This window comes from Physella acuta, unplaced genomic scaffold (genome assembly GCF_028476545.2).
Source record: "Physella acuta isolate Inbredline_101_S28 unplaced genomic scaffold, ASM2847654v3 ptg000017l, whole genome shotgun sequence".
Classification (NCBI taxonomy): Eukaryota; Metazoa; Mollusca; class Gastropoda; family Physidae; genus Physella; species Physella acuta.
In genome coordinates, this window is record NW_026731537.1 from 3452885 (window position 1) to 3480208 (window position 27324).

General features: G+C 40.3%; 1 protein-coding gene across 1 annotated transcript; it reads left to right on the top strand.

The window, feature by feature from the left end:
• The first annotated feature begins 495 nt into the window (after window positions 1-495).
• On the top strand, window positions 496-20296 carry LOC131938866 (uncharacterized). The gene is made up of 4 exons (XM_059297094.1): window positions 496-577; window positions 16878-17165; window positions 19896-20028; window positions 20275-20296. Exons 2-4 carry the CDS (start codon window positions 16970-16972, stop codon window positions 20294-20296), a joined length of 351 nt encoding a protein of 116 aa, XP_059153077.1. The 5' UTR covers window positions 496-577; window positions 16878-16969.
• The last annotated feature ends 7028 nt before the right edge of the window (window positions 20297-27324 follow it).

The following is a 27324-nucleotide window of genomic DNA, read 5'->3' on the forward strand; positions in this document are numbered from 1 at the left end:
TTACTTTTTGGCCTAGGTCACCCCTCCCCCCTCTCTCCCCCTCTCTCTCTCTCTCTCTCTCTCTCTCACACACACACACACACACACACACACACACTTTGCTCGACATATTCCTTAATTCATTGTAATTTAACAAGCGCTTACAAACGCTGTAGTATTTAGTGTAATCATATTTTTATTTTCAAAATAACTGTGTTGATAATAAGCTGAGCTGTGAATATTTGCAGCAATAACCGTAAATTAAGATCATTATTCAAATACACTTTCCAATTACTCCCCTTTAAAAATAAAAGTTCACGAGAGTGAGTAGAGGAAATAAAAAAATAAATAGGGCGTGCTATAAATAGCCGCTAGAAGCCGGCGAGTGGGTCGTGAATGGGGAAATCCCCATGCTAGGGGAGAAAACTCGCGTGATGGGATAACCCTTGTGCTAACAAGGGACTGAACTCCTCGCCTGATCCTGTGTTTATGTAGCGCAGTGCAGTCGGTTTACCTAGTCAAGTGGAAAAGGCTGGATATAGATCAAAGATTTCAATTTCAAGACTTTTTTTTGCTCGCTGTTGGATTTAGTCGAAAGGTTGGAATTTCGAAATTTGTTTATAGAAGTGAATATATGTCAAAAGCTTGGATTAATTTTTTTTAAAAATATTTATAAACTTAGATGTGATTAGGTTTAATGATAAAATGATGAGAATTGGTATTTTGCTAAAGATGCTGTTATAGACCAACCGTTTGTATTTCGAATTATTAAAAATATAAAACTTAATTATAGTCGTGCAGTTTGTATGAAACTTATGTACACGTATAACGTTGACATTCTCGTGTCAAATAATTTAAAAATCCACCCGCGCCAGTCCTCCCCTCCCCTCATTTCATTTTCTCCACTTACACTCATATCCCCCCACGTCATCTTCCTCTCCTACCTCCACCATCTCCCTCACTCATACCCTCCCCCCCCCCCCACACCATCCTTAAATTGCTCTCTTAATCCACTCATCTTCCTACTCTACCACCACCACCCCCTACTCCGCTACCAGTCTACCCTACACGCCTATCCTTCACTTCCACTCTCCTTCCTCCCCCCTCCTCTATCTCCGTCACTCATACCCCCTCCCATCATCCTCTATTACTCCACTCCCCTTCCGCTCCCCTTCCTCCCCCATGACACCTCAACCATCCCCCCACTTACTCCCCTCCCCATGACACCTCAACCATCCCCCCACTTACTCCCCTCCCCATGACACCTCAACCATCCCCCCACTTACTCCCCTCCCCATGACACCTCAACCATCCCCCCACTTACTCCCCTCCCCATGACACCTCAACCATCCCCCCCCCACTTACTCCCCTCCCCATGACACCTCAACCATCCCCCCCCACTTACTCCCATCCCCATGACACCTCAACCATCCCCCCACCGCTTACTCCCCCCCTCCCCATGACACCTCAACCATCCCCCACTTACTCCCCTCCCCATGACACCTCAACCATCCCCCCACTTACTCCCCTCCCCATGACACCTCAACCATCCCCCCACTTACACCCCTCCCCATGATACTCCCCTCACTCAGCCAATCAAAGACGGCCTCCACCAACGAACTTACCCCCACACGGTTTATTAGACTACAGACTGTTGAGGCACCGCTAGTCTCTTGTAGAAAGTTCTGGAATTTTCTCATATCGCTCAGACTAAATATTTTCTTTAGGGTCTATCAAGACAAAAAGGAAAAGATAACCCTTTTGTTTACTGGAATATAGCCAGCGGCGAGTTGTAACAAGGCTGCTCATTGGTCAAATTAATGCCGAGAGCGGTCTTTCCGTCTGTTTGTACTGAGACCCTAGGAAAAATTCCTAGCTCAGCGTGTTTTCATTCAGAGAAGGTAAATGTATTTGTTATCAATTTTCATAAACATATTTCGGCGCTTGATTCAAGTGTACGGCATTTTCGCTATAGGTTATGCCATTCTTAGCAAAGTCATTCTAGAAAATGTAATTCTAAGCAATTCCAGTATTTTTTAAAATGAATATTCCTTGATTTTCTAGGTAGTGCCAACTAAATTGACCAGTATTTAACCTTTAAACTGCTATCCTAAAATAACGAATTACGAGTTAGCGATTTTCAAATATCAGAAAATCAGACCGCCGCGTCTAGATAACGTCATTTGCCTTCAACATCTGATGACACGCAAATTTATGACACAATTGTCCATGTCTAACGACACAGACATTTTATGACACAATCAATAAAACTATGACTTAATTTCAATATTTATTCCTCTGCTGACGTCACAGCGCGTGCCGGTTTATAGAGGTGTATCAAAATATGTCAATCTGCTGATAAAATAGCGAAACAAATTATTGGGTTGTAAATTAGACGAGCGTATGCTTCAACTTGGCTTCAAGAAAAATGTTTGCTTTGATACTGGGGATATGACGGAATTTTAGTAATAGCTCGTCCATAAATGACGTCACACTCATAGGGGTAGGGGGGGGTCTGTAATTTTGTGACGGTGTTTGATGAGGGGGAGGGGGGTGGTTCAGTTGGTGTGACGTCACACTTTTGCATTATATAAAAGCAATGTTAGAAAACGAGTTTTAGCCTTTATTTCGAGTTTTAGAAAACTGTTTTAATAAATTGTAATAGGAATTGATTAAAATACTCTATGTTGACAGAGTTCAGACAAGATTTTGGAAAAATATCGATGTTTTAAGAAAAATTCAACAGCAATTTTGAGGGGGGGGGGGGGTGTAGGCTGAGGTGTGACGTCATTTTAGGGGAGGGGGTCTGGCTTTTTGTGACGATGTGTGACGTAGGGGAGGGGGAGGTAAAAATCGTCAAAAAAAGCGTGACGTCATTTATGGATGACCCCTAAAACCATATTAGCAGGGTGCTTTAAAAATTAAAAATAAAACAAAAAAAAAAGTAAAATGGACTTTGGCAGACACGGATGACGAGTCTCGAGACAAATATCGGCCGACGAAGTGAGATTCGAACTCCAGCCCTAATGGCGCGCCACTCCACCAACCCGACCACATCCGCCCCACATTACTTGCAATATAAAAACTAGATGTGTTCAGATTAATGTAGAGATGACAGCCATGAAATGGCCCGGGGTATGCAACCCGATAAAATATTTACCGCGAATGATCACAAATTGACAAAAATTCTATGGGAAAGTATGACATGTTTACTTTACATAACCCTGTCTCAGAAATACGGCGGTTCGAGATTATTTTTTTATGCACACAGAAAGATTTTACGTACATTGAAAAAATTAACCAGTCGTGCGATTCTCGGACTTAGAAAAATACACCAGGCATGAAACATGAGCTAGTTCAACAAAACTCAGCCGTTGATGGGGGAGGGGTCGCGAGATTACGTTTTAACACAGAAACAGGGTGAAGGTCATTCATGCACGGAGACAGGTTTGTAGTTCAAGGTCCTTTTTTAATTTTTTTTTCAAGGCTGTCATAAACCCTTTAAAATCTAACCTCAGCCACAAGGAGACAACCCCAACCCCCCTGAACCCTAATGACGGGTCCATCCTCCTGAACCCATAACACCGGGGTCAACCCTCGCTGAACCCTAGCGCGGGGCTCGACAACCACTCGCCACCACCACAGCAAACACCACTAGTTTCATGAGTGTGGGTGACGAATTCTAAAGTTTAAACTACAACAATGTCACCATGTCCTCACTGATTCTCCTCCCCTCCTCCCCTTGTCCTCACAGATTCTCCTCCCCGTCAACACACGATGGTGCCTGACTTGACCCCACTCTGACACGTGCAGTTCGTGTGCGCCCGATGTATGACATATGGTGTACTCACACGTGTTGAGACCTGTAGTCTCCCCTTAGGCGGTGTGTTGCTGACGTTGTGACGGCATCGTCTGCAAGTGAGGGTAGGGAGGGGGGTCGTAGTGGGGGGGGGGGTCGTAGTGGGGAGGGGGGTCGTAGTGGGTGGGGGGGGGGGTCGTAGTGGGGGGGGGGGGGTGTCGTAGTGGTGAGGGGGGTCGAAGTGGGGAGGGGGAGGGGGTGGTAGATGTAATTATTGCTAATCTTCCACTATGGACTTCAAAACAAGATGGACTTGGCTTGTATACACTATTCGGACACTCACATTCGTCATATAAACGTGTCAGACACATACATCGGTTATACACATGTGTCAGACACGTAATCATCATACACATGTGTCTGACACGTCATACTCTAACATCTGTGCTGCATACTTTGGATCAGCTAAATAAATGTTTCAACAAAAATTAAAATCGTAACTAATTTATTTTTTATCGCGCCTTGAGTTGAAGGTCAGCATGACCCTCAACTGGCGGGTCGTCTGCTGGACATGTAGCCCGCTGACCCAACAGGAAACTTCTAGAAGCTGCTACACTTATTTCAACACTTCAACATGTTGAGTGTTGAAACCTTAGACACATGATTACTATCAATTTACCAGTCGCTGAGGCTTAGTTTTCAAATGTAATCGATAATCTGCGATCAATAAGATTAAGGCGAACGAGTGTCCGACGAACGGGATTAACCTATAATCCCTGTATATCATGTTGCATTCTTGATTTCCAAGAAAATAAAAATTTGCGGGGTTTGTTTAAGGTGGTTTTTAATTACACGTGTGAGCTAATCTAGGTGATAATGAAGCCACCAAGAAACCATATCCTGATTGTACGTCTTAATTAGATATTTCCTCCACATTTCATGAGAGATGCAGAGTTTCTTCTAGGCATCTCTTCTGAGAGGGGGGCGGAGGAGGAAGTCTACCGCCCCCCCCCCCGGGTAGGAAATGGAATTTATATATAAAAAATATATAGATTTAACAGTGTCCACCCCCCCCCCTTCCCCCGGAAATTTCAAGTGTTCCCCCCCACCCCTCCCGCCCCGGTAAAAAATCTTGAAGAAACACTGGACAGATGTAGTTTTCCAATTCTGTTGGATAATTGTTACATTACTTTTAAAGCTTCTTCCTTTCACCATCCAATATCAATGTATTTACCACTATGTCAAACTGTGTACCCACAGTGTTAAACATTGTTCGTGCTATGTTAAAACTTGTGCCAACAATGTCAAACCGTGTTCCCATAATGTTAAACCTTGTACCCACAGTGTTAAAACTTGTGCCAACAATGTCAAACATTGTTCCAGCAATGTGGAACAATGTTCCCACCTTGTTCCCACAAGGTTAAACAATGTTCCCACCTTGTCCCCACAACGTTAAACAATGTTCCCACCGTGTTCCCACAATGTCAAACATTGTTCCCACCGTGTTCCCACAAGGTTAAACAATGTTCCCACCTTGTCCCCACAACGTTAAACAATGTTCCCACCGTGTTCCCACAATGTCAAACATTGTTCCCACCGTGTTCCCACAAGGTTAAACAATGTTCCCACCGTGTTCCCACAAGGTTAAACAATGTTCCCACCGTGTTCCCACAATGTCAAACAATGTTCCCACCGTGTTCCCACAATGTTAAACAATGTTCCCACCGTGTTCCCACAATGTCAAACAATGTTCCCACCGTGTTCCCACAATGTTAAACAATGTTCCCACCGTGTTCCCACAAAGTTAAACAATGTTCCCACCGTGTTCCCATAATGTTAAACAATGTTCCCACCCCTCTACCGCCTAAACCACGGAGTGTTGGCATCAAAGGGAACCGAAATCTAAACAGGAAGTCAAGGCCCACGTGGTCATGTCACGTTGTCACATCACGTGGTCGTCCTCCCCGCTGAGATTCGTTCCCGGCATTCGTCAGATGAGCGCTGTTTACACTAGCCCCGTCTCCTTCCGTCTGCTTTGTAAATAGGGTCACGGTGACCTGCCCTCGCAGCAAACAAATGAAGATATCGCTTCAGCTAAAGTTATATTGCACATTACATTTGTATAGCTTCAGATAATGTATTTTATGCTTACACTGTAGCTTCAGATAATGTATTTTATGCTTACACTGTAGCTTCAGATAATGTATTTTATGCTTACACCATAGCTTCAGCTAATGTATCAGTGTACCAGTGGCGTAGGCAGGGGGGGGTTAGGGGGGGGTCATAACCCCCCCCCCCCCATAGACCCCTCGGTATATATAAAAAGTATGAGGGGGGTGCAAATCGAAAGTTTGAGGGGGGGTGCAAATCAAAAGTTTGAGGGGGGTGCAAATCGAAAGTTTGCCCCCGGGTAAAAATTGGAACCCCCCCCCCCCTTGAGACGATCCTGGCTACGCCACTGCAGTGTACATTGTATCTTCGGCTAACGTATATTGTCACTATAGCTTCAGTTAAAAGTATATTTTACACTATTATCTGAATAATAAGATTGTATATACACTATAGCTTAAGCTGCTTTTTCAAGATCTTCTCGACAATTTGTCGATAAAGACCGCATTGACTTGAGCCGAACTTCATTACGTCATATCCGGTCTATTAATGCTATACGTGGCCGGAACATGACGTCCGGTCATCGGCCGGTCCATCTCTAAACCGTACAATGCTCAACACAAACAACGAAGAAGTGACGTAGTATGATATGATCAACACTTAATGTCGCAATGTTGACGATAACAAAAAATGTATATCTTTTGAGGAAAACAAAAAGAAAACAAAAAACACGTCAGAGCATGTAATGATAACATATGAGTCAAGATTTGGACGGTAACTCCAGCCGGTCACATGTGTGACTATTTTACTTGATAACCTTTCACTGTACTCTGGGTATACACGTTTGGTAAACCTAAGGTACTTAACACATTTTTTCTTTGTATACTGAACATACCATTCCTACCATTCCTACTGCATATTATAACAAACACACCTTTCTTACTGTATATGATAGTGAACCTACTCTTCCCAGAGGCGTAGCGACCCTTCCCGGCGCCCGGGGACAAACTTTCGATTTGGCGCCCCCCTCGGGAGCAAATTTTCAATTTGCACCCCCCCCCCCCCCCCCCAACCCCTTAAACTTTCGAATTGCACACCCCACTCATACTGCAAAAATGGCAGCTAAATGGACATTTTAATTTGTTATTACAACCCATTTTGGCGCCCCTAAGGTCGGCGCCCGGGGACATATGTCCCCCCCTGCCCCCCCCCCCCCCATCGCTACGCCTCTGACTCTTCCTACTGTATATGATAATGAACCTACCATTTCTGTATGTAATTGTAAATGTAAACCCAAAATTTATGTTTTTCGAAGCATGTTGTGTAGCATAGCATTGTTACCCTGTTTCGGAGTACGGTCAGTTTCTCATAAATTGTGTAGCACTTTCAGTTGAACCGCCGTTTCACCCCCCCCCCCCTCCCCCATGTTGTCTGTAAAGTTGAATATAATTGTGGGGGAATTCCCTTGTGTTGACAGTGTGTTAACTATAAGTTGTGGGGGGGGGGGGAGGGAAATCCCCTTGTTGTGAAAGTGTCTTTTAGTTGCCATGACATTTGTTTTTAAAAATGTTTCTAGCAACATATTGGGCGATTGAATTTCTACAACTTGAGTGTGCGCGAGTGTGTGTGTGTCTGTGTGTGTATGTGCGTGTGTATGAGTGTGTGCGTGCGTGCGTGTGTGTTAGAGAGTGTCAACAGGCCCAAAATGTTCTCACCTGTCCTACGTGTGACGACACAGCTACGTCACCAGTCGATTCATCTCAATCTGGTTGTCTTAAGATCATGTTTGTTCTCGCTAAACAATGTCCACGTCATCACCGATCGGCCCTCCTCACCTCCACTGATTTGCCTCCCATGCTTAAAGGAGTACTCCCGTATCTCCCCCCCCCTCCCCTCACCTCCAGTGATTTGCCTCCCATGCTTAAAGGAGTAACTCCCGTGTCGAGCCGGCAACTCAGGCAAATCTTTGAGCCAATAAAATAACAGTCGCTAAAAATAACTCGCCCGCCATGTTTAATTCACGAGTTCAATTGATTTCTTTCTGTAGACAAAAGCAGATGTTACACACGAAAAAATGAATGAAATAATCTGTCGCTTGGTGAATCATTCGTATTCGATTTTTTTCCACCGGTGTTTTCTGTGTATAGACGCATCCCCACCCACGCCGTCCCCTCTCACGCCACCCCCCCCCCCCCCCCCCCCCCAAGCCATCACCAACCACAGCCCATACAAAAAGTAAAGCTGTACAACATACTGTGAGAATAAGTTTTAATCAAGGTTCTACACGTCAAAATTAAAACTTAATTCATTGTTCAGACTAGACGGTCCACAGAGCAGATGCAGTAGAGTTTTTCAGTTTCTTTGAACTCGGCTTATAATATATATATATATAATCTCCAGCAGTTGAGTCAGACAGCCATTAATGCGGGGTGTGTGGCCTTGAGGCGTTTTGACGAGTCGAATCTGGGAACCAAACTCGAGACTTATACAAGTGCTCTAACTATTGGCCCCGCCATCTCGTATTATGAAACCTACTATAGTTAAACTTTACGTGTATAACTTGAAAGAAATTTGCTAAAACTAGTGTCCGATGCCTGATTTAATTATTCATCAAACGGCCTTTGATTAGATCTTTAATTTAACTTTTGTCTAATTTTATTCCTGCGATTACCTGTACTCCAGGAATGTACTTTGTATAGCCAGACGCGAGTCAGACACTGGCCCCAGCCCACCCCACTCAGGGAAAAATTATATGGGGCACCTGCCAAACTGGAGACCACAGTCCGGTTTGTCCACGAAGTTGGACTTGTCTGAATCCTCCACCATATTCACAATTAAGAACGAAGAAGAAGAAGAAGACTGTAGGCTTTGATTCAGTCTAAAGTGGGTCAAGGCTACAACACTGCACTTTAACACGGCGATCAGGTGACTTCATTTCGGCGCTGCCGGTGTAACAATAGATCGGCGAAACCGGATAAAAACCGGAAATTGCTTGTATGATTCACGTACATCGACGACTAGGTTTAAAATGTACGATTAGTTGCCACCTCCCCCCCCCGACCCACCAAATGTACGATTTTAAAATGTTTGTGAGTTTAGTCATTTCTTGCTGTGATAAATCTGTCGAGTCAATCTACATCCGTAATCGTAGTATTCAATACGGTAGAAACCGGCTTTTGGCGACGCTAAGCCTGATGACCGGCTTTTCGTAACACTGTACATGAAGCCGGCATTCGTAGAAGCTGTACCTAAAGCATATACCTGAAGCCGGCGTTAAGTGCCGCTGCACATAGCTAGTTACATTTCCAGACCGGCATTTATGGCTGCTGGACCTTACCCCGTCAAAACCCTTAGGCCGGCAGCGGCCAGCTGATTAATGTCAAAACCCTTAGGCCGGCAGTGATTAGCTAATTAATTCTATCAATGACACAGCCAAAATGGCCGACTATATAACAAATAATGTCGTCCTCCATACACAGACCTGATAATGGCGTTAACCCCCGACCACAAAAGATCAGCAAGAAAGATTGTATCCGATAAAATCACGATAATGATAATATGCTTAACAACTGGGTTAACTGACATAGCAGGAAGATAGAGACGGATAGAGTAACTTTTTGTAGGCGATTGGTGTTGTGAGACTACAGATGGGAGTTAATCGCTGGTAGTTTTAAGACGGTCGGCGAGGGTGAGGGGGTGAAGTGGTCGGGGTGGGGAGTTGGGGGGGGGGGGGCTAACGAACATATTTTGTCCAGTGAACAGAGCTAGGAATCTAAAAACTTAAACTGTGGTGGTATACAGCTGACGTGGCAGATTTGACCAGGTAAAAACACCCGTGGTTGTTTCCCCTTCTACAGGTATACACGGGGATAATTTCTTTACATTTCTTCAGGTAAACTAGAGGTTTCGTGACGTCACAGATCTGCTCACCCGAGATTTTTTTGTCTGATAGACAGTTGAGAAAAGTTTGGAAGTTTTCTCAAAACAAACTGTGTTTTGATTCGATCACGTGATACCCGCTAGATCTTGTTTACCTATAAGAATTTAAATAAATAAAAAGTTGAGGGCTTAAAAAATTGCGAGGAGATTGTGCGATGTAGACAACACTGAGCTAATTGTCCATAGAATCTGATTGCTGCTTGAACCACTTGTGATTGTTTTACATTCGGATCTCAACTTTTATTCTGACTTCCTCACTGGGAGTATTTTAAGCTTAAACGTGAAAAGATGCCTCATTGTTGTCATGGTTCCATGGTGCAAGGGTTCCCCGTTGTCATGGCCCTATGGTGCTATAGTTCCCTGTTGTCATGGTTCCATGGTGCTATAGTTCCCTGTTGTCATGGTTCCATGGTGCTATAGTTCCCTGTTGTCATGGTTCCATGGTGCTAGGCTTCCCCGTTGTCATGGATCCATGGTGCTATAGTTCCCTGTTGTCATGGTTCCATGGTGCTAGGGTTCCCCGTTGTCATGGCCCTATGGTGCTATAGTTCCCTGTTGTCATGGTTCCATGGTGCTATAGTTCCCTGTTGTCATGGTTCCATGGTGCTAGGGTTCCCCGTTGTCATGGATCCATGGTGCTATAGTTCCCTGTTGTCATGGTTCCATGGTGCTATAGTTCCCTGTTGTCATGGTTCCATGGTGCTAGGGTTCCCCGTTGTCATGGATCCATGGTGCTATAGTTCCCTGTTGCCATGGTTCAGTGGTGCTATAGTTCCACGTTGCCATGGTTCCACGGTGCAAGGGGTCCCTGTTGTCATGGCTCTATGATGCTATAGTTCCCTGTTGTCATGGTTCCATGGTGCTATAGTTAACTATTGTCACGGTTCCATAGTGCAAGGTTCCCTATTGCCATGGTTCTATGGTGCTATAGTTCCACGTTGCCATGATTCCATGGTGCTAGGGTTTTATTGTATTACATTATTTTAATAAACCGTTAATACGTCAATCAAATTAACCAACACCCATTTTTCTACACCCCCCCCCCCCCGCACCCCCATCCTCTATTTCCTATTATCTGTCCGTGTCAAAAAGCCACATGTCGCATCCACACAGTAAGTTGAGTAACCTAATTGAATTCACCAAAACATAATTACAATTACCTTAATTATGGGCGTGTCTAGAAAAATGTGTACCCAAACATAATAAACTCCCCGCCCCTTATATTAAATCCCCCCTCCCCGTCCCCTGTGCAGCGATTTAACCAAGGCGTTGGTGCGATCATTATTACGGGAATTCCCAATTATCTCGGCGTGCGCATCATCGGCGTCAACAAATGCAAATTTTTGTGACGTCGTTAATCACCTTCTGGCTGACCTTAATTCCCCGGGTCAGACAAGCCAAATTGTTATCGCTGCGGCTATAGCACGCTCTACAACATAACGCCCCGACTCGCTGACAAATTTTCGGGAAATTCCGATAAATGAGAAGCGACATATTCGTGCACTTAATGGTTTAGTGGTTAGCTGATCGAGGCATTTATGGCGGAAAGATTTTTTTTGTACTTTGGACTGTACTTTAACACGAGATATGTGATTTGTCGAGCACATTCCTTCACAGTCGTCTGTTAAATGCCACGTGTCATTGTACTAAACGGTGACGGACGTAATTTGTTGTCATAATGGTGCAGCCGGAAACGCCCGCTCGGATTGGTCAAGACAGATTTTATATGCAAAATCTGACATATATATACATATATATATATATATATATATATATATATATATATATATATATATATATATATATATATATATATATGTATATATATATATATATATATATATATATATATATATATATATATATATATAAAATTTTGTCCATATATATGTTTATTTTTTTCCATTGATGGGGTTAGTGGAAAAAAGTGGGGGGGGGGGAGAGATAGTTGAACCCGTGTGACACAAGTGCACATGAGAACTAAGAGATCTTTCTCAGCAATCCATCACACCCCCCACCCCTCCATGCGCACTTCGCCCTTACCTATCTTTCTCTTTTACACCCCCCGTCCCCCCGTCCCCCCGCAGACCCTAAATGAAAATAAACCAACCAGGCCTCTATAAATTACTGAACTAATCTGCTTACTTTTATCTTTAATAACATAACTGACTGCAGGCTGAATATAAAACAAGAGTTGTATCAACATAAATATATTATTCCTAACTCAATTTACCTCTAAAGACAACAGAGCAACAATTAAACCTGGGCCCGCCACAAACTAAATGCCAGACCAGACACATTTATCTGGCATGGTGGTCGGGTCAAGGTCACCGTGAACGCCGAAATAGTTTCGTAGGTTTGTAATTTTTGTTTTTAGCTTATCAACATTTTGTTTACAGTTGGTTACTCAAAACAAAAAGAGCATAAGCCTATCTGGCAAGTCATTAAAGCTTACTTTGAATTTTTTTTTAACTTGCATCGGCTGCTGCTTTTCTGGCAACATGACCGTAATCTAGATGCACTACCCGGTAAATTAGATATGAAAAAAAATATTTTTAAAATGTTTGGAAAATATTGATTTAATACGAATTGGGTAACGGTGAAATGACAAACATAATTCAATCTTTTTTTATTTTCCTGCTGTACCACTGATCGGAAACGTTTTTTTTTTTTTTTTTTAAAGAATTATTTTAAAATTATTCATGTTGAAAAAATTGCCAGAAATCTGTAGGTCTACTGCAATTTAAAAATAATTTGTTGCCACTTTTTAGTGTAAAAACTAAATATATTAGATAGGGAAAGTTTTGTGTTTCTGAAATCTTTTACAAAATAATTAGCGCGTACTGCCATTGTTGTGAACTGCTGATCGGGTTTTTATAAAACTAAAACCTTTCTCCTTAAGAGGACCTCTCTTTCTCTCTTGGTCCTCCTCCTCTTCTCCCCCTGTCTCTCTCTTGATGTATGGGAGGGGGTGTTCCCCACTATCATTACCAAGTGTTCCAATTACATTGGATGTAATTTGACGACCCACTTAATCTAGATGATTCTAAGTGAATAGATATGTGCGCATGTCATAAAAAACTGCTGAATTCACGGCTTGACCATTGGACCAATCATAACATTGACACAAAGTACTCACACATACGGAGATGACACACAGTAGTGACACTTGTAGCGGTGACACATAGTACTGACACATGTCGTGACGACACGTAGCAATGACTCAGCACTAATACAGCCTGAGATATCGCACTGACACATGGCACTGACACGTGGTGATGACACAAATAGCACTGACATTACTACTGACAAAAAATGGTAACTCTAAATTTGGATCATAAGTAACGTGTTCCGCTTTTCAAAGATGAAGTTGTTATAGTTAGAATGGCAACCACCCCCTCCCCCACCCCCGAGATGTTATCATCCTGTGACTATTTTACTACGCTGTTATCTCTCTCTCTCCCTCTCTCTCTCTCTCTCTCTCTCTCTCTCTTTCTCTGTTTAAATGTGCTAACTTTATATGTGCTAACCTTATATGTGCTAACTTTATATGTGCTCACTTTATATGTGCTTATGTTAATCTGTTGTAGAAGCCATCACAGCATCGGTTGACTGTGGTCAGCACTTAACTCCACTTTCTCACACTCTCTCTCACACACACACATCTAGAGGAGTATCTATATATACGGGCATAACTACCCCCCCTCCCCCCACACACACATGCATAGAATGTGGTACATCATTTTTTTAATCCGGGTCTGTAGTTAAAAATATATCCTCAGTAACTCACGCCAGCTTCTGTCTGACTTGATACTTGAGTAGTGGCCAAATAGTCAGTTAACTCTCACACAGTCGCCACTTGAATAGTCACCAAATAGTCGCTTAACTCTTCGCTCAGTCGTCACGCACTGCTGGGAGTTGTATCTGTTCAACCTATTGACCTTAGCAGACCACGTGACCGAAGTGTGAAGTGTCTTCACATACATGACCCTATACTTTTTAGCGGGGCATAATTATCTGGTGTGACGTGGGCAATAATTGGTTCACGTGACGTGGGCAATAATTGGTTCACGTGACGTGGGCAATAATTGGTTCACGTGACGTGGGCAATAATTGGTTCACGTGACGTGGGCAATAATTGCTCATTGTGTCCGTAAACAGTAATTGATAGTTTGACTTGACGCAGGCAATAATTTCTGGCTACCTTCTTCCAGGCATCACTTCGAAAAATGTCTACCGCCCCCCCCTACCCCCCCCCCGAACGTAATACAATTTATATAGAAAATATATACTTTTACCAATGTCCGCCCCCCACCCCCAAGAAAATTTCAAGTGTCTATTGGAGAAAAAGTCTGGAAGAAACACTGACAATACCGCCTTACCTAATAGATTAAACAAACTCGCTAACAACCGAAGACATGTATCCACATTATGACCTTGTGCTATAAATAAAATATTTATTGACTCATAATTAATTAATTGATTTATAAATACTCGATATCTACCCGCTAAAGACCCACCAGCACCATCAGATCCTCTATACGACGATAGAAATCTTCAATAAAAACCATGGACTCAGGGGAGCGCACTAATTTCCTGTGAGTCGTGTATACAGCTGCATGCAAAAAAATGAAATCTTGCTAGAGTAAAAAAAGATTTTTTTTAACCCGGAAGTTCCCTTTACCTGAGAGATTAAGTGGATCACTTCAAGAAACGATTAGGGGTACGTCCCTTAAGGATGAAACCTGTTTGTGTTCAGCCCGCCATTTTTTTCCCAAATCTTTCTTAAAACGTTCATCGTCCTGTAGCGTCAAGCAAGCACAAATCTGATAATTAAAGCCTCGTTTAGGTGGCGCCTACCATCAAGCTAGGTTAGCCTGATGGCTTTTTGTTTAGTCTTTATACTTGGTATTTCGTAGTCCTGAGGAAATACGTTGTACTTGTATAAAGTACGGTTGTTGTTGCTTTTTCTACGTTAACAATTCTATTTAGCTGATACTTGGGAAATATTTGTCTGCTTGTTCATTTGGCTCACAATATTGGGCTTTCTTTGATCGCTGGAGGAATTTACTTAAGTACGCCGTTTTTAAAATGCACATTTTTTTAAAACAAATAAGTAGTTCTTCTGTCCCTTGGCATAAATAAAAAAATTAATTGTTCTGTTTCATCTGGAGCTTGTGAAAGCAATATTTAATTTAAAAATATATATTTCATCCCAATCCCCTCCCTCCTTGAACTTCTAGCTTTGAAGTAGATTGTGAGAGAAAGTAGACGTATTTGAACTACTAAAGTAGATTGTGAGAGAAAGTAGACGTATTTAAAGTACTGAAATAGATTGTGAGAGAAGGTAGACGTATTTAAAGTACTGAAGTAGATAGAGAAAGTAGACGTACTTGAAGTACTGAAGTAGATTGTGAGAGAAAGTAGACGTATTTTAACTACTAAAGTAGATAGAGAAAGTAGACGTATTTGAAGTACTGGAGTAGATAGAGAAAGTAGACGTATTTGAAGTACTGAAGTAGATTGTGAGAGAAAGTAGACGTATTTAAACTACTAAAGTAGATAGAGAAAGTAGACGTATTTGAAGTACTGGAGTAGATAGAGAAAGTAGACGTATTTGAAGTACTGAAGTAGATTGTGAGAGAAAGTAGACGTATTTAAACTACTAAAGTAGATAGAGAAAGTAGACGTATTTGAAGTACTGGAGTAGATAGAGAAAGTAGACGTATTTGAAGTACTGGAGTAGATAGAGAAAGTAGACGTATTTGAAGTACTGACGTAGATTGTGAGATAAAGTAGACGTATTTCAAGTACTGAAGTAGATTGTGAGAGAAAATAGACGTATTTCAAGTACTGAAGTAGATTGTGAGAGGAAGTAGACGTATTTCAAATGCTGAAGTAGATTGTGAGATAAAGTAGACGTACTTGAAGTACTGAAGTAGATTGTGAGATAAAGTAGACGTATTCCAAGTACTTCATTGTGAGATAAAGTAGACGTATTTCAAGTACTGAAGTAGATTGTGATTTGTGAGAGAAAGTAGACATATTTAAAGCACTGAAGCAGATTATCAGGTTAAGACGCTGTTCACATTTGAATACCCAAAAAGCACAAAAGTCTTGATTGACCGAATTACATCGTCCTTCCAGAGAGGGCGGGTAGAAAACTAACGTAGACTAAACCTAGAGATTATACAAAGACCTCTCTTATAGTTTATATCAAAGACCTATCTTAAAGGGTCATGGAGAAGACCTATCATAGAGGTCATGACGAAGATCGTACACGTCAGTAGCCTATCCTAAAACTCCTATCCTAAGTTTCACATATCTCATCCCGTTAAAAACACATGCCTGTCTTAAAATGCGGTATTGCACATTTTCTGCATGGATGCCTTTCAACATAGGTAATTCTATTCGCATATACAAAAAACACACAAACACACACACTCTCTTACACTCACACACACGCGCAGAAAGCAATTTTTACAGAAATGTCTTTGTTTCTATATCAACGTGATGTTTAGATTCTTTGGCGTTAAGAGAAAGAGATGTAGAAAGAGAAAGATAAAAAAGATAAATGTATAGAAAGAAAGAAAGATGGAGTAAGAGTGATCATGAATTATAGGAAGAGAGAGAGAGAGGAAAGAGCTTAGCGTCAGAGATCACGACAGAAGACATGCAATAGTAGCATCTATATTTTCCTCTCTATGCCCAGGTGTAAACTAAACCTATATTTCTCTCTATATACTCAGGTGTAAAATAAACATCTATATTTTTCTCTCTATTTCAAGTGTAAACTAAACATCTATATTTTCCTCTCTATGCCCAGATGTAAACTAAACCTATATTTCTCTCTATATACTCAGGTGTAAAATAAACATCTATATTTTTCTCTCTATTTCAAGTGTAAACTAAACATCTATATTTTCCTCTCTATGCCCAGGTGTAAACTAAACTATATTTCTCTCTATTCCCAGGTGTAAAATAAACATCTATATTTTTCTCTCTATTTCAAGTGTAAACTAAACATCTATATTCTCCTCTCTATTCCCAGGTGTAAACTAAACGTTTAAAATCGTTGAAGCAGCAGCAGATCTCAGCACTGATAGCAGACGACTCCCCCCACCTGCCGGCAATCACACCACGATGTTGCAGGCTCTCCCGTATTTTCTCCTGACCTTGACCTGTCTAATGACCAAGGTCAGCGCTGCCGCTGTCACTGACACGTTCACTGACGAGGAGAAAAGTGACATCCACCAGTTCGTTAATGAGGTTATGCACTGTGCCAACATCCCCGGCCTGGCTCTCGGCGTCATTAGAGGAAGCGCCACCTACGCCGACGGTAAGTTGGACGCCATTGAAACTGACGTCATCAGATTGCGTGTACTTATGAAAGCCAGCGGTTTAGTGGTTTGAAAGTAGAGGGACGATGGATGAGCGTTCTTAAACGTTGGACGTGGTGACGTCGTCTATTAATTGAAGCACATTCACTTGGTGATGTGGGTTTTGAAAGTTTATCATTTGAAATTATTAAGAGCTTAATTAACTCAAATTGATTTTTATCACACTAAAGTTTTTCAAACTTTGAAACTAAGCTTCGTCTTCCATTTTGTTTACTACAAGCTTCCGGCTCCCAAAGCTAACTTTCAACTTCCGGTTTCCAAACGTTTCTGTCAACTTCCGGTTTCTGCTCTACTGCTGTCCATGGTCCTATAATTATTATTTTTTGGAAAGCGTCCTTTAAAGTTGCAACACAATGAATTAATTGTACATTTACGTTAAGAGGTGCAATTCTAACAATAGATATTGATATTTGACCTCGACCAAACCCTAGCACCGAATCAAACTACAAAAAGGTGTGCAATCAAGGGCTTATCTGTGCATGTCATCTGCTCTTCCATCCCAACCGTTACCGTTAAACGACCATCAAGACTTCAATCAATGGCTTATCTGTGCCTGTCGTCCGTGACCCCTAACCTAACCCTAACGGTCAAACGACCATAAAGTCTTCATATAACTGCATGTTGTATTTTTTCGACTGATCAATTTGAAGACAATAATAGTGTTGCACTATTAGACAGTAATTTCCCCCCCCCCCCCTATATATTGTGTGTACTTTAGACAAACAATGTAGCCCTTTACACCCTACTTGTAGCCCTTTACATCCTACATGTAGCCCTTTACACCCTACACCAACCAGAGTTATGGCTTGATAACAGCCAGTATGACGTCACGTTATCACGTGATAAATGTGACGTCATCCCGCTAGGCTCAAGTGGTTCCATTACAGAGTACAATATGAGTTATCGTCCTTTCTTTTACAGCCGGACAGGCCCGGCAATGAAGAGGAAAACAAACGATACGATGTTGGAAAGATGACGTTTTAAAGACGATCGTAAATGTATGAAGTGTTAAAACAGGAAATTGAAAAATAGTGGATTGGAATAAAAGTTTATAAAAGCCATATGGTTTTAGTGTCTGGGTGTAATGTATGAAATCGCAACTTACGATAGCCTATCTACCAGCGTAAATAAAAATCCGCCCCAACGGACGGTAACTTATGAGATTGCCCGCTTCCCGTTATTGTCTGCCCCTGATTTGACCTTACCGCTGACGTCACGAAAATGGCGGCTCCCACTGTGGTGCGTCATATTTTTTATTACATTTTTCTTTGGGTGTTTTCACACCGCGTGTACTCTAAGCTGCTAGAGGAATCTGTGGTTTTGGGGGGGGGGGGGGGGGGGGGGTGGGGGGTACACCGTGGTTGTGCATTGCTGAAAGTACTTAAAAAGTTGGAATATTTTGGCAGTACAGATTTTATGGGATTAAAACGACAGCACGCTGATTCACTGAATCAGCTTAAGGTTCGGGAGTTTCGCAAGATGTTAAATTTTTGAAAACTAAATCCACAGCACCAAAAATTGTAGTGTTTTAACTTTCTTTCATGTCGTTTGAAATATTATATTAAAAGGAGCTCCCCTGGAGAATCTAGGATGTGCTAATAAGTTTAATTAATCCAAATCACTTAGGTCTAAAACCATGATCAACACGTGTTAGTGGCACTCCTTGCTGACTTTCTTCAACAATAGTGTCCATACTAAGATCAGAAGTAATTAATTACTTTTAAAAAGATCAGAATATACATTATTTTCACGTCGTTATTTCTTGATATTTAAGAATTCGCCAAATGTAAAACGTCTTTCTTGACTCCAAAGCTATACAGTTTTTCAAAAGTAGCCATCTTCTTAAAACCATATGTAAAAAGCCCAATTTAAAAAGCACTGCGCCCAAGTCCAATATAAAAAAGCCAAATAAATCCACTATGTAGAATAGAACAGCTAAAGATACTCATAACCACGTTTACAAGCTAAATGTAAAACCGCACAACTTAATTGCAAATTACTAGATCTATATAAGGTAAAGGCATACAAAAAGCCACATATAAAAAGCCAGATGCAAAAAGCCAGATGTAAAAGGCCAGATTAAAAAATCCAGAAGCAAATGGCCATAATGTTACACCTCCAGCAGAGCCAGACAGACCAGAGCCGGGGCCAGGGCCGACTCTCTGTGGGGTCACCCGGTGCATGTCAGCGATACCTCCTGGCCCTAGATTAAATGCCAGAGCCCGCTACCCCGGGCATGTGGGGTGACTCAGACTTCCCACGGTGCCATGTCAAGTGTTGGGTAAATACAATCAACGGAGCCTCAGCGTCGGCTGTGACGTCATTTTGGGGATCTTATACCGGTGGCTTGGTGGGTGGATGGACATTAATGTGGGGGTGGGATTCTGGGGGGGGGGGGGGGGGAGACTTAATAATATTCCGAACTTTGATTGCGAAATGTCGGTGCCGTATTCCTATATATGTAACGATATACGCTAAACGTGGGCGTTCATGCGTAAATTTGTGAATCCCTTCTGTTTCTACGTAAAGCACAATACACTTATCGTGTGAAACATAACACACTTGTTATTTAATAACATACTATACTTATCTTGGTTTAAACAGCCGAATGTTTCGTAGTGACCTTGAAAATGGTTTTATTTGACCTTGGTTTTGTTCCCGTGTTGCAGGTCTGGGTCACGGTGAACTGACCCAGGGGCTAGCGGTCAGCAGCAATACCATCTTCAACCTGGGGTCAACGGCCAAGGCCTTGGTGCCGTATGTCATGGCAGATGTCCTGCATCGGACCAAAACTGACGTCAGGTAAGTCTTGTGTCACGTGACTGTCTACTGACACGCATCACCTGAGACAATGTCTACACACTGACGTCACATATGCCCATGTCTACACACTGACGTCACATATTATTATGTATATTTATATATATATATATATATATATATATATATATATATATATATATATATATATATATATATATATATATATGTATGTATATATATATATATGCCCTTTCTCTATCTTGTTGCTTGTTATTGGTTCTATAGTTTGGAGCCCATCCAAGACTAAAATATACACATAGGGCAAAAAAAAAATAACAATAAGGGAAGTAGAATGATCAAAAAAATAGTTCATATCACAATTTGTATTCGGGTTCAGTTACACCCAGTAGTGATTTCTTGGGAGCTTGTTGATCAGACATTGTCATTTGGATAGGACGCGTCTTGTCCATCCACATTTTAGTAGTATGAAAACTTAACTTTATTTTGAGGCCTCAGACATGTAATTTACAGCGTCACTGACTTTACTATTAGTTTTCATCATCGGCTTGTGAGGACTGGTACAGATTTACAACAGTGATACTTTTTTTTCTGACATTAAACTTTCATTCACTTAAAATAGTTTACTTATACATAATACAATTTATTTACTGTGGGGTGGGTTGAGAAGGTATAGGCTTATAACTAGAGCTGAATTAAATTTGGTATTAAAGTATTAAAAATTAAAGTATAAACATATTTTTAAAATAAAAGAAAAAACGAGTGGTAGTATTTTATCGGTTGGGTCGGTTGAAGGGTACGGTTGTGTGAATAATTAATAGCAATTTTTTTTTTTTTTTTTTTTTTTATAATACTTTTATTTGCAATTTAAAACAAGTACATCAACATTTTTTACATAATTTCAAACATCAAATGAAACCAAAAGCGTTTTACAAATGTCCATAATGAATATTTACATGATGTCATATATATGCGATTATACAAAATTGAAAGCAATAACAGTAAAAGGGGTGAAGGTCAAATGAAAGTGTCGGAGTCTGGGTGGGGAGTGGAAGAAAGTTGTTCAAGGGGGAAAGGGGAGGGGTGGTGTTTGGGGAGATAATTAATAGCAATAAATAATGATAACCCGACGTGTACATGGAAGAGAACGCTATTAATCGGAAGCTTTACAATATGTTGGGTTGAGTTTTTCATAAAGCTGATGTGTTTTCAAAGTAAACTAAAATTAAACAATATATCTAATATTTTTAAAAAATTAAGATCTTTACATATGTATGTATAACTTTTATATCTACGTAAAATGAAATATATAATTTATTATCGTTTTTTTATCGTTTTGTTCTTAGAATTTTTGTCTATTATGTAACAACTATTGTATCTATTGTTTCCCTTGAAATGTTTTTTAAAATAGTAATGTACAATTAATAAGCAAATATATTTTTTTACTTTCTCGTATATACGAAGTACTAGCCGTCCCGGCCAGGCCCTGCTCTGGCTTCTGTGAAAAACCTTTCTGTTAAAGACCATCACCTGTGTGTTTAGTAATCATCATAAACCCGGCATTGCCCACCCAAACCACAACCAACCAAAACAACAAAACGCAAACATAACGCTAACACAATTACAAATACAAACGAAAACAAAAACCTAACAACAAACCCAACCACAAACACCAATACCAACAAAAAAACAAACAAAAAAAAACGAAAAAGCAAACGAAAACAAACCAAATCCAAACGCAAAACCAACCAAAAACACAAATACAAACCCAAAGAAAAAAACACAAACAAAAACGAAAAAAGAAAGAACAAAATCGAACCAAATCAAAACGCAACCACTAACGCAAACCCACCTAAACACAAAGAAAACACTAACGCGAACATAAACGCCCGGGGCGGGATCACCTGTTTTAGCTTAATGAACGACTATAGTACCCCAACTTATTCACAGTCTTTTGCACTCACTTAAACGAACGCGCCTGTTTCAATTTAATGAACAATTTTAATACTCCAAGCTTATCCGTAAAATACCTACAACATTTGCACTTGATCAATCCCCGCTAATTATGTAATTATTTTTTTTCCCAACACCAAAACAAAGTATTAAAAAGTAAATTATTTTCCACTAAATGCAATGGTTTTATAAAGGGAAGTAATTGTGTTTTCCTAATTTATCAAAGGGAAGTAAGTGCTATAGGACTAAATAAAGACATAATTAGAATTTTTGTAAAAGATGATATTTTTTTAAAACTTTTGTTTAATGAACATGCCGACAATTATTACTATAATTTGAAAAATGAAAATTATTTTCCAACACTTTCAATAGTAATTTTTTAACTCATAAATTTAGAGAAATGCGCACGATAATATTATAACACTTTAATCCATCTAAGACCAACGACAAACATATGCGTTACATACAGAACTGAGCTTTATATATTAGATAGAGAAAGTATTGTATTCGTGCAAAAAAATCACTTGAAATTTTAACAATTTTCACCGTATTACACCTCAGTTCTTCATCACATCCGAAGTATAGAGGACTTATTTTAATCGGGCAAAAATCATCAATCCAGATTTATCAAAATTAAGAGGTTTTATGCGATATCCAGTCTGAAAAACTGGGCTTTGCAATTCTGTCCGTATGTCTGTGTGTCTGTGTGTGTGTGTCTGTCTGTCCGTGTGTAAACACGATAACTTGAGTACCGTTACAGCTAGGTTGATGAAATTTCATATATAAGTATTTTATCAAAATCGTAGATCCGTATCAACTTTTGAGCGATTTCCAATAACCGGAAGTGGTACTTTTTCTACTTTGAATTTTTCAAAAGCCTATAACTTGAGTACTATTTCAGATAGATAAATGAAATTTCACATGTAAAAGATCTAATTCTCTACCTTCTTTTAAATTTTGAGTAATTTCCATTGACCGGAAGTAGTAATTTACGCTACTTCCGATTTCTCAAAAAACTAATGTAATTTTTTAAAGTACTAATAATATTGCGCACTATTATGCACTTTTTATTTGGCGTTCACTTGGTGTGCAATTCTTTTGTCTACGAGATTTTATTCTATTTTTAAAAGTTTAAGTAATTAAAACTCATGTCTATATTCCAATCTATATAAGTATATTCGAGAAAGTTTTGGGGAGATCACTCCCGGTTTATTTTATATTGCAATGTTCCTAATTTTTATATAAACACAATAGAAATAAAGTGACGCTTTTATTTCGTTCGTAGGGACAAAAAGGATTCATATTTAAAAGGGAAACAAAGGTTAATACTTTTAGTGGGCTCGAAATAAAGCAATGACCCGCGTTCACGTTATATGTTGGTCTTGTCTCCCCTCAAGAGAAAATATTTAGCGATGATTGTTATTATTTATTGGTTTAATTTCTTTTCAAAAGTTTGCTATAGCAAAAAAAAAATTAAGTTTGAGGCTCGTCTTTTAAGGTCAACGAACTCAAAATGTCAATGATTTAAACCGACTTCCTGTCAGTAACAGTTCTCTCCCCTTGTCCGTTAGTCCAGATGTTATCTCCCCTGGTGAAAGTTTGAAACAAGACATACCTCAAAGTCTTGAGAAGTGTGCAGGAACCACTAATGACATACCGTCAAGGGCGGGGGATCTAGAACCACCAGGGAGGGGGGGGGGGGGGTCACAATTGAAGGGGGGGGGGGGGGCGTTACCTCCTCATTAGCCACAGATGTCACCGGATACCTACAGCACGGGTACCAGCTGATGTAGTTTAAACGTTCAGGACTTTTTAAAGTGAACTACTTGACTAAAAGCACTCGGTCCTCCCGAGTAGCGGCCCCTCGTCTGCCTGGCTTAGCTCCCCAGCAACTACCATCACTCCCCCATCCACTACCATCACTTTTTCTACCGTCATTTTCCCATTAACCAACCGTCCATGTCACATCAACTACCATCACTTTTTCTACCGTCATTTTCCCATTAACCAACCGTCCATGTCACATCAACTACCATCACTTTTTCTACCGGGATTTTCCCATTAACCAACCGTCCCTCTCACTAACATACAAGATACCATCATTCTTCCATCTATCTACTGTCACTCCCCCATCTAGTCACCGTCCCTCCCACATCAACCTACCATCACTTCCCCATCAACCTACCATCACTTCCCCATCAACCTACCATCACTTCCCCATCAACCTACCATCACTCCCCCATCAACATACCATCACTTCCCCATCAACCTACCATCACTTCCCCATCAACCTACCATCACTTCCCCATCAACCTACCATCACTTCCCCATCAACCTACCGTCCCTCCCACATCAACCTACCATCTTTCAACTTTCAACCTACCATCACTCTCACCAACATACCATTCTCCTGTGTCTGCCATAAATCCCCATCAATCTACCATCACTCTCCATCTACATACCAACCCTCAGCCATCAACCTAGCATCTCTCACCCACCTACTACTATTGACCTAGTTAGTACCTAATTAACACCTGGCTGATAATGACTAGAGTCAATAGACCGTAAATCCAGGTAAACTCTACAGTGAGCCTGGGGAACTAGCATGCTACAGGTAGCCGAGTGCACTAGCTTGCTACAGGTAGCCGAGTGCACTAGACTGCTACAGGTAGCAGTAGACTTGCTGCTCCATGGTCTGATAAGTTAAAACAAAATCTAAATCTATATATATTTCTTTTCATGTTTGAAAATTTTATTCTGCATCTAATTTAGTTATTTACAATTTGCATTCATCAGCCTAATTAATGTGTCTCTAACAACGAAAACAACAATTGGTTGTATAGATTTACAAACCATTGCATCAAAACATCACACCATTCTGAGACTAAATTTCTTTGTCCTATAAACGCGACTACACCTGCTTCAAAACCTGCCGATCGCCTGTATTCAATGTATAACATGAGCAGATATAGAATATATGACAGATGTTCCAATATATTGGGATACATTTAAAAATGCGTCATAATTTCAAATCGTAAACAGAATCTGTTACAGCTTCAAAAGTACAGTTGATGTTGGTTCATGTCTTTAAAAAATTCCATCGATAAGTTACATTGACCTGCGCTTGATGGTAATTTATTTTTTACTAGAGGTGTGAGGTGGGGGATGGGGGTGTACGCTTGATATCTAGTGGCTTTGTGTTTATCCATCGATTTTGCCTCGTGGCTTCCTCTAACTGTTCCATTTTAGATGGTGCCTCGTGGCTTTTTTTTGTACCACTGTCCATAGTTTTCTGTTTCCCTTCTTAAATAAAACGTCGCTGTTTAAAGGCTGTCTTTCGACACACCATTTATATTGCAGACGGTGAATACAATTAATTCAATAAAACCCTACATAAATTGTACTCAATGAATATATTTCTTGAACACTGATCTGGTCTATACGAGTCTGTCTGTGACGTCACATCCTGTGGGCGAGATGTCACGGATGCTCCAGATAACAGGGCGAGATGGTCTGAGGGCGAAATGACGCGAGAGGTTGATGAGATGTGGGGATGTGGTGGTGGCTGGCAAATGGGAAATGGGATGATTTCATTGGTCGGATAGGCAGGTGTAGAGCCATGTGATTATTTTATCGTTTGAATTGAACTCTGATAAGTGAATGGTAAAACCTGGGACAATTATTTTATTGATTTGATCGAACTCTGATAGGAGAATGGGATAACATAAAACAATGTTGTATTGTTGTATGGGGGGGGGGGGCTGCAATTATATTTTGATGTGGGGGTAGAGTAGGTTGGTTGTGAATCGTACATTTGGCCGTGTGCGGTATGTTAAGTTGTATGTTAGGTCGTTTAAAATATGGTTGGTTGTGTGACGTATGACGAGACGTGTGACTTTATTGATGTGATGTGTGGTTTATCGTGTGACGTGTGGTTGATCATGTGACCAATGAATAATCCTGGGCCATATGACTTGTGAAATTAGATTGGAAGTGACACACCGGATATGACGTACATGCTAGTTTGTGATGTTTGAACTAAGTGAATTGAGATTATTTTAATCATAATTCAGTATTTGGAGCGTGAAGGGGTTAATAGATAATGTATAATTTAAGAGTATTATTATTCAACGACAAAGCACAAATTGACAACGTTTTTTTCCCCATTGCTTCGTGTACCGAGTTATTTTTAGTTAGGTAATAGTACACTTCACAACATATCTAAAATGTTGCCATTTTTATTTTCACGACTTTGTAACATTCATTACCTCCGAGTCATTAAAGATGACTTTGTTGACTTTGTCGACTGACCTTTCTATGTAGCTCAGTCATGTAGCTACACCAAGTCTATCCCGGCATGCACCATTAGCTGCATGATGTTGCTATTGGCTGAGTACATCATTACTGGATCAGCTCACCATGAGTTTTCTGGCAACCCTCGCCTAAACTTTGAGCTCGCTGAACGTTTAATGCAGGGATAAAAAAATATCAAAACTGTCAATTTGCCAAAATGGTTGAAAAAAGTGCCGGTTCTGAATTTTGGTGTTCTCCGTCGTGTTCTAGCTTATTACTAGACGACCTGCGACTTATTTTATGGCACGCAGAAAGAACAGATTAATTTTCAGAATCTTAGTCACATGTTTTAGAACATAAACCACATGTTTTAAATTAACCAGTAACTTATATTTTTATAGAAAGAAAACTTGAGGTTTAGTAATTAGTACAATTATTGATTAGATATTTATAAAACTTTCACAATAATAACTATTGTTTTTTTTGTATAAAAATACAACATGATGTATATTAGTGAGAGTATCAACGTAATGTGCACTAAAGAGATTGACCATGTACTGGTTGGTTTAAAATATTTTGGCCATTATCTGAATCCCCCAAACAATTATACCAAGTAGACTTAGTTATTTTATTTTTAACACCACGACATAAAAAGTACATACAATATGACATATATAGCTTGATTATCACATAATAAACACTATACTGTAAGTAAATAGGGAATATTTTTTGGTAACACAGTGACGGGCTATTAGCATTTTCCTATGTTGTTGTTTTTTATGTTGATCATTTGTTTGCTTTTTGTGTAGATTCATTGTCTTGCCTGGTGTATGTAGGTGAAAGGTTAAGAATAAATAGTCTCCTATTAGAGGACATCTTGCAAATAGTTATAACGTATCTTTCTTTACAATGTATGTGATAAAATAGCCGTAACAACTAACAATTGGTGTAATTGGTGTAACTGATGTAATTGGTGTAATTGGTATACAGAGATAAAACTCTAACGGTGAGCTCACCCATCAACAGACGTCTGAAGTTTGTTTACTCACGCCTTGGTTGTCCTGTTTACCT

What these genes read in the sequence shown, in the direction of transcription:
- LOC131938866 (XM_059297094.1), top strand. Translation starts at nt 16,970, where the DNA reads ATGTTGCAGGCTCTCCCGTATTTTCTCCTGACCTTGACCTGTCTAATG. An exon ending in AAGCGCCACCTACGCCGACG is followed by an intron (nt 17,166 to 19,895) that starts GTAAGTTGGACG and finishes CCCGTGTTGCAG; the next exon opens with GTCTGGGTCACGGTGAACTG. An exon ending in CGGACCAAAACTGACGTCAG is followed by an intron (nt 20,029 to 20,274) that starts GTAAGTCTTGTG and finishes TTGGTTCTATAG; the next exon opens with TTTGGAGCCCATCCAAGACT.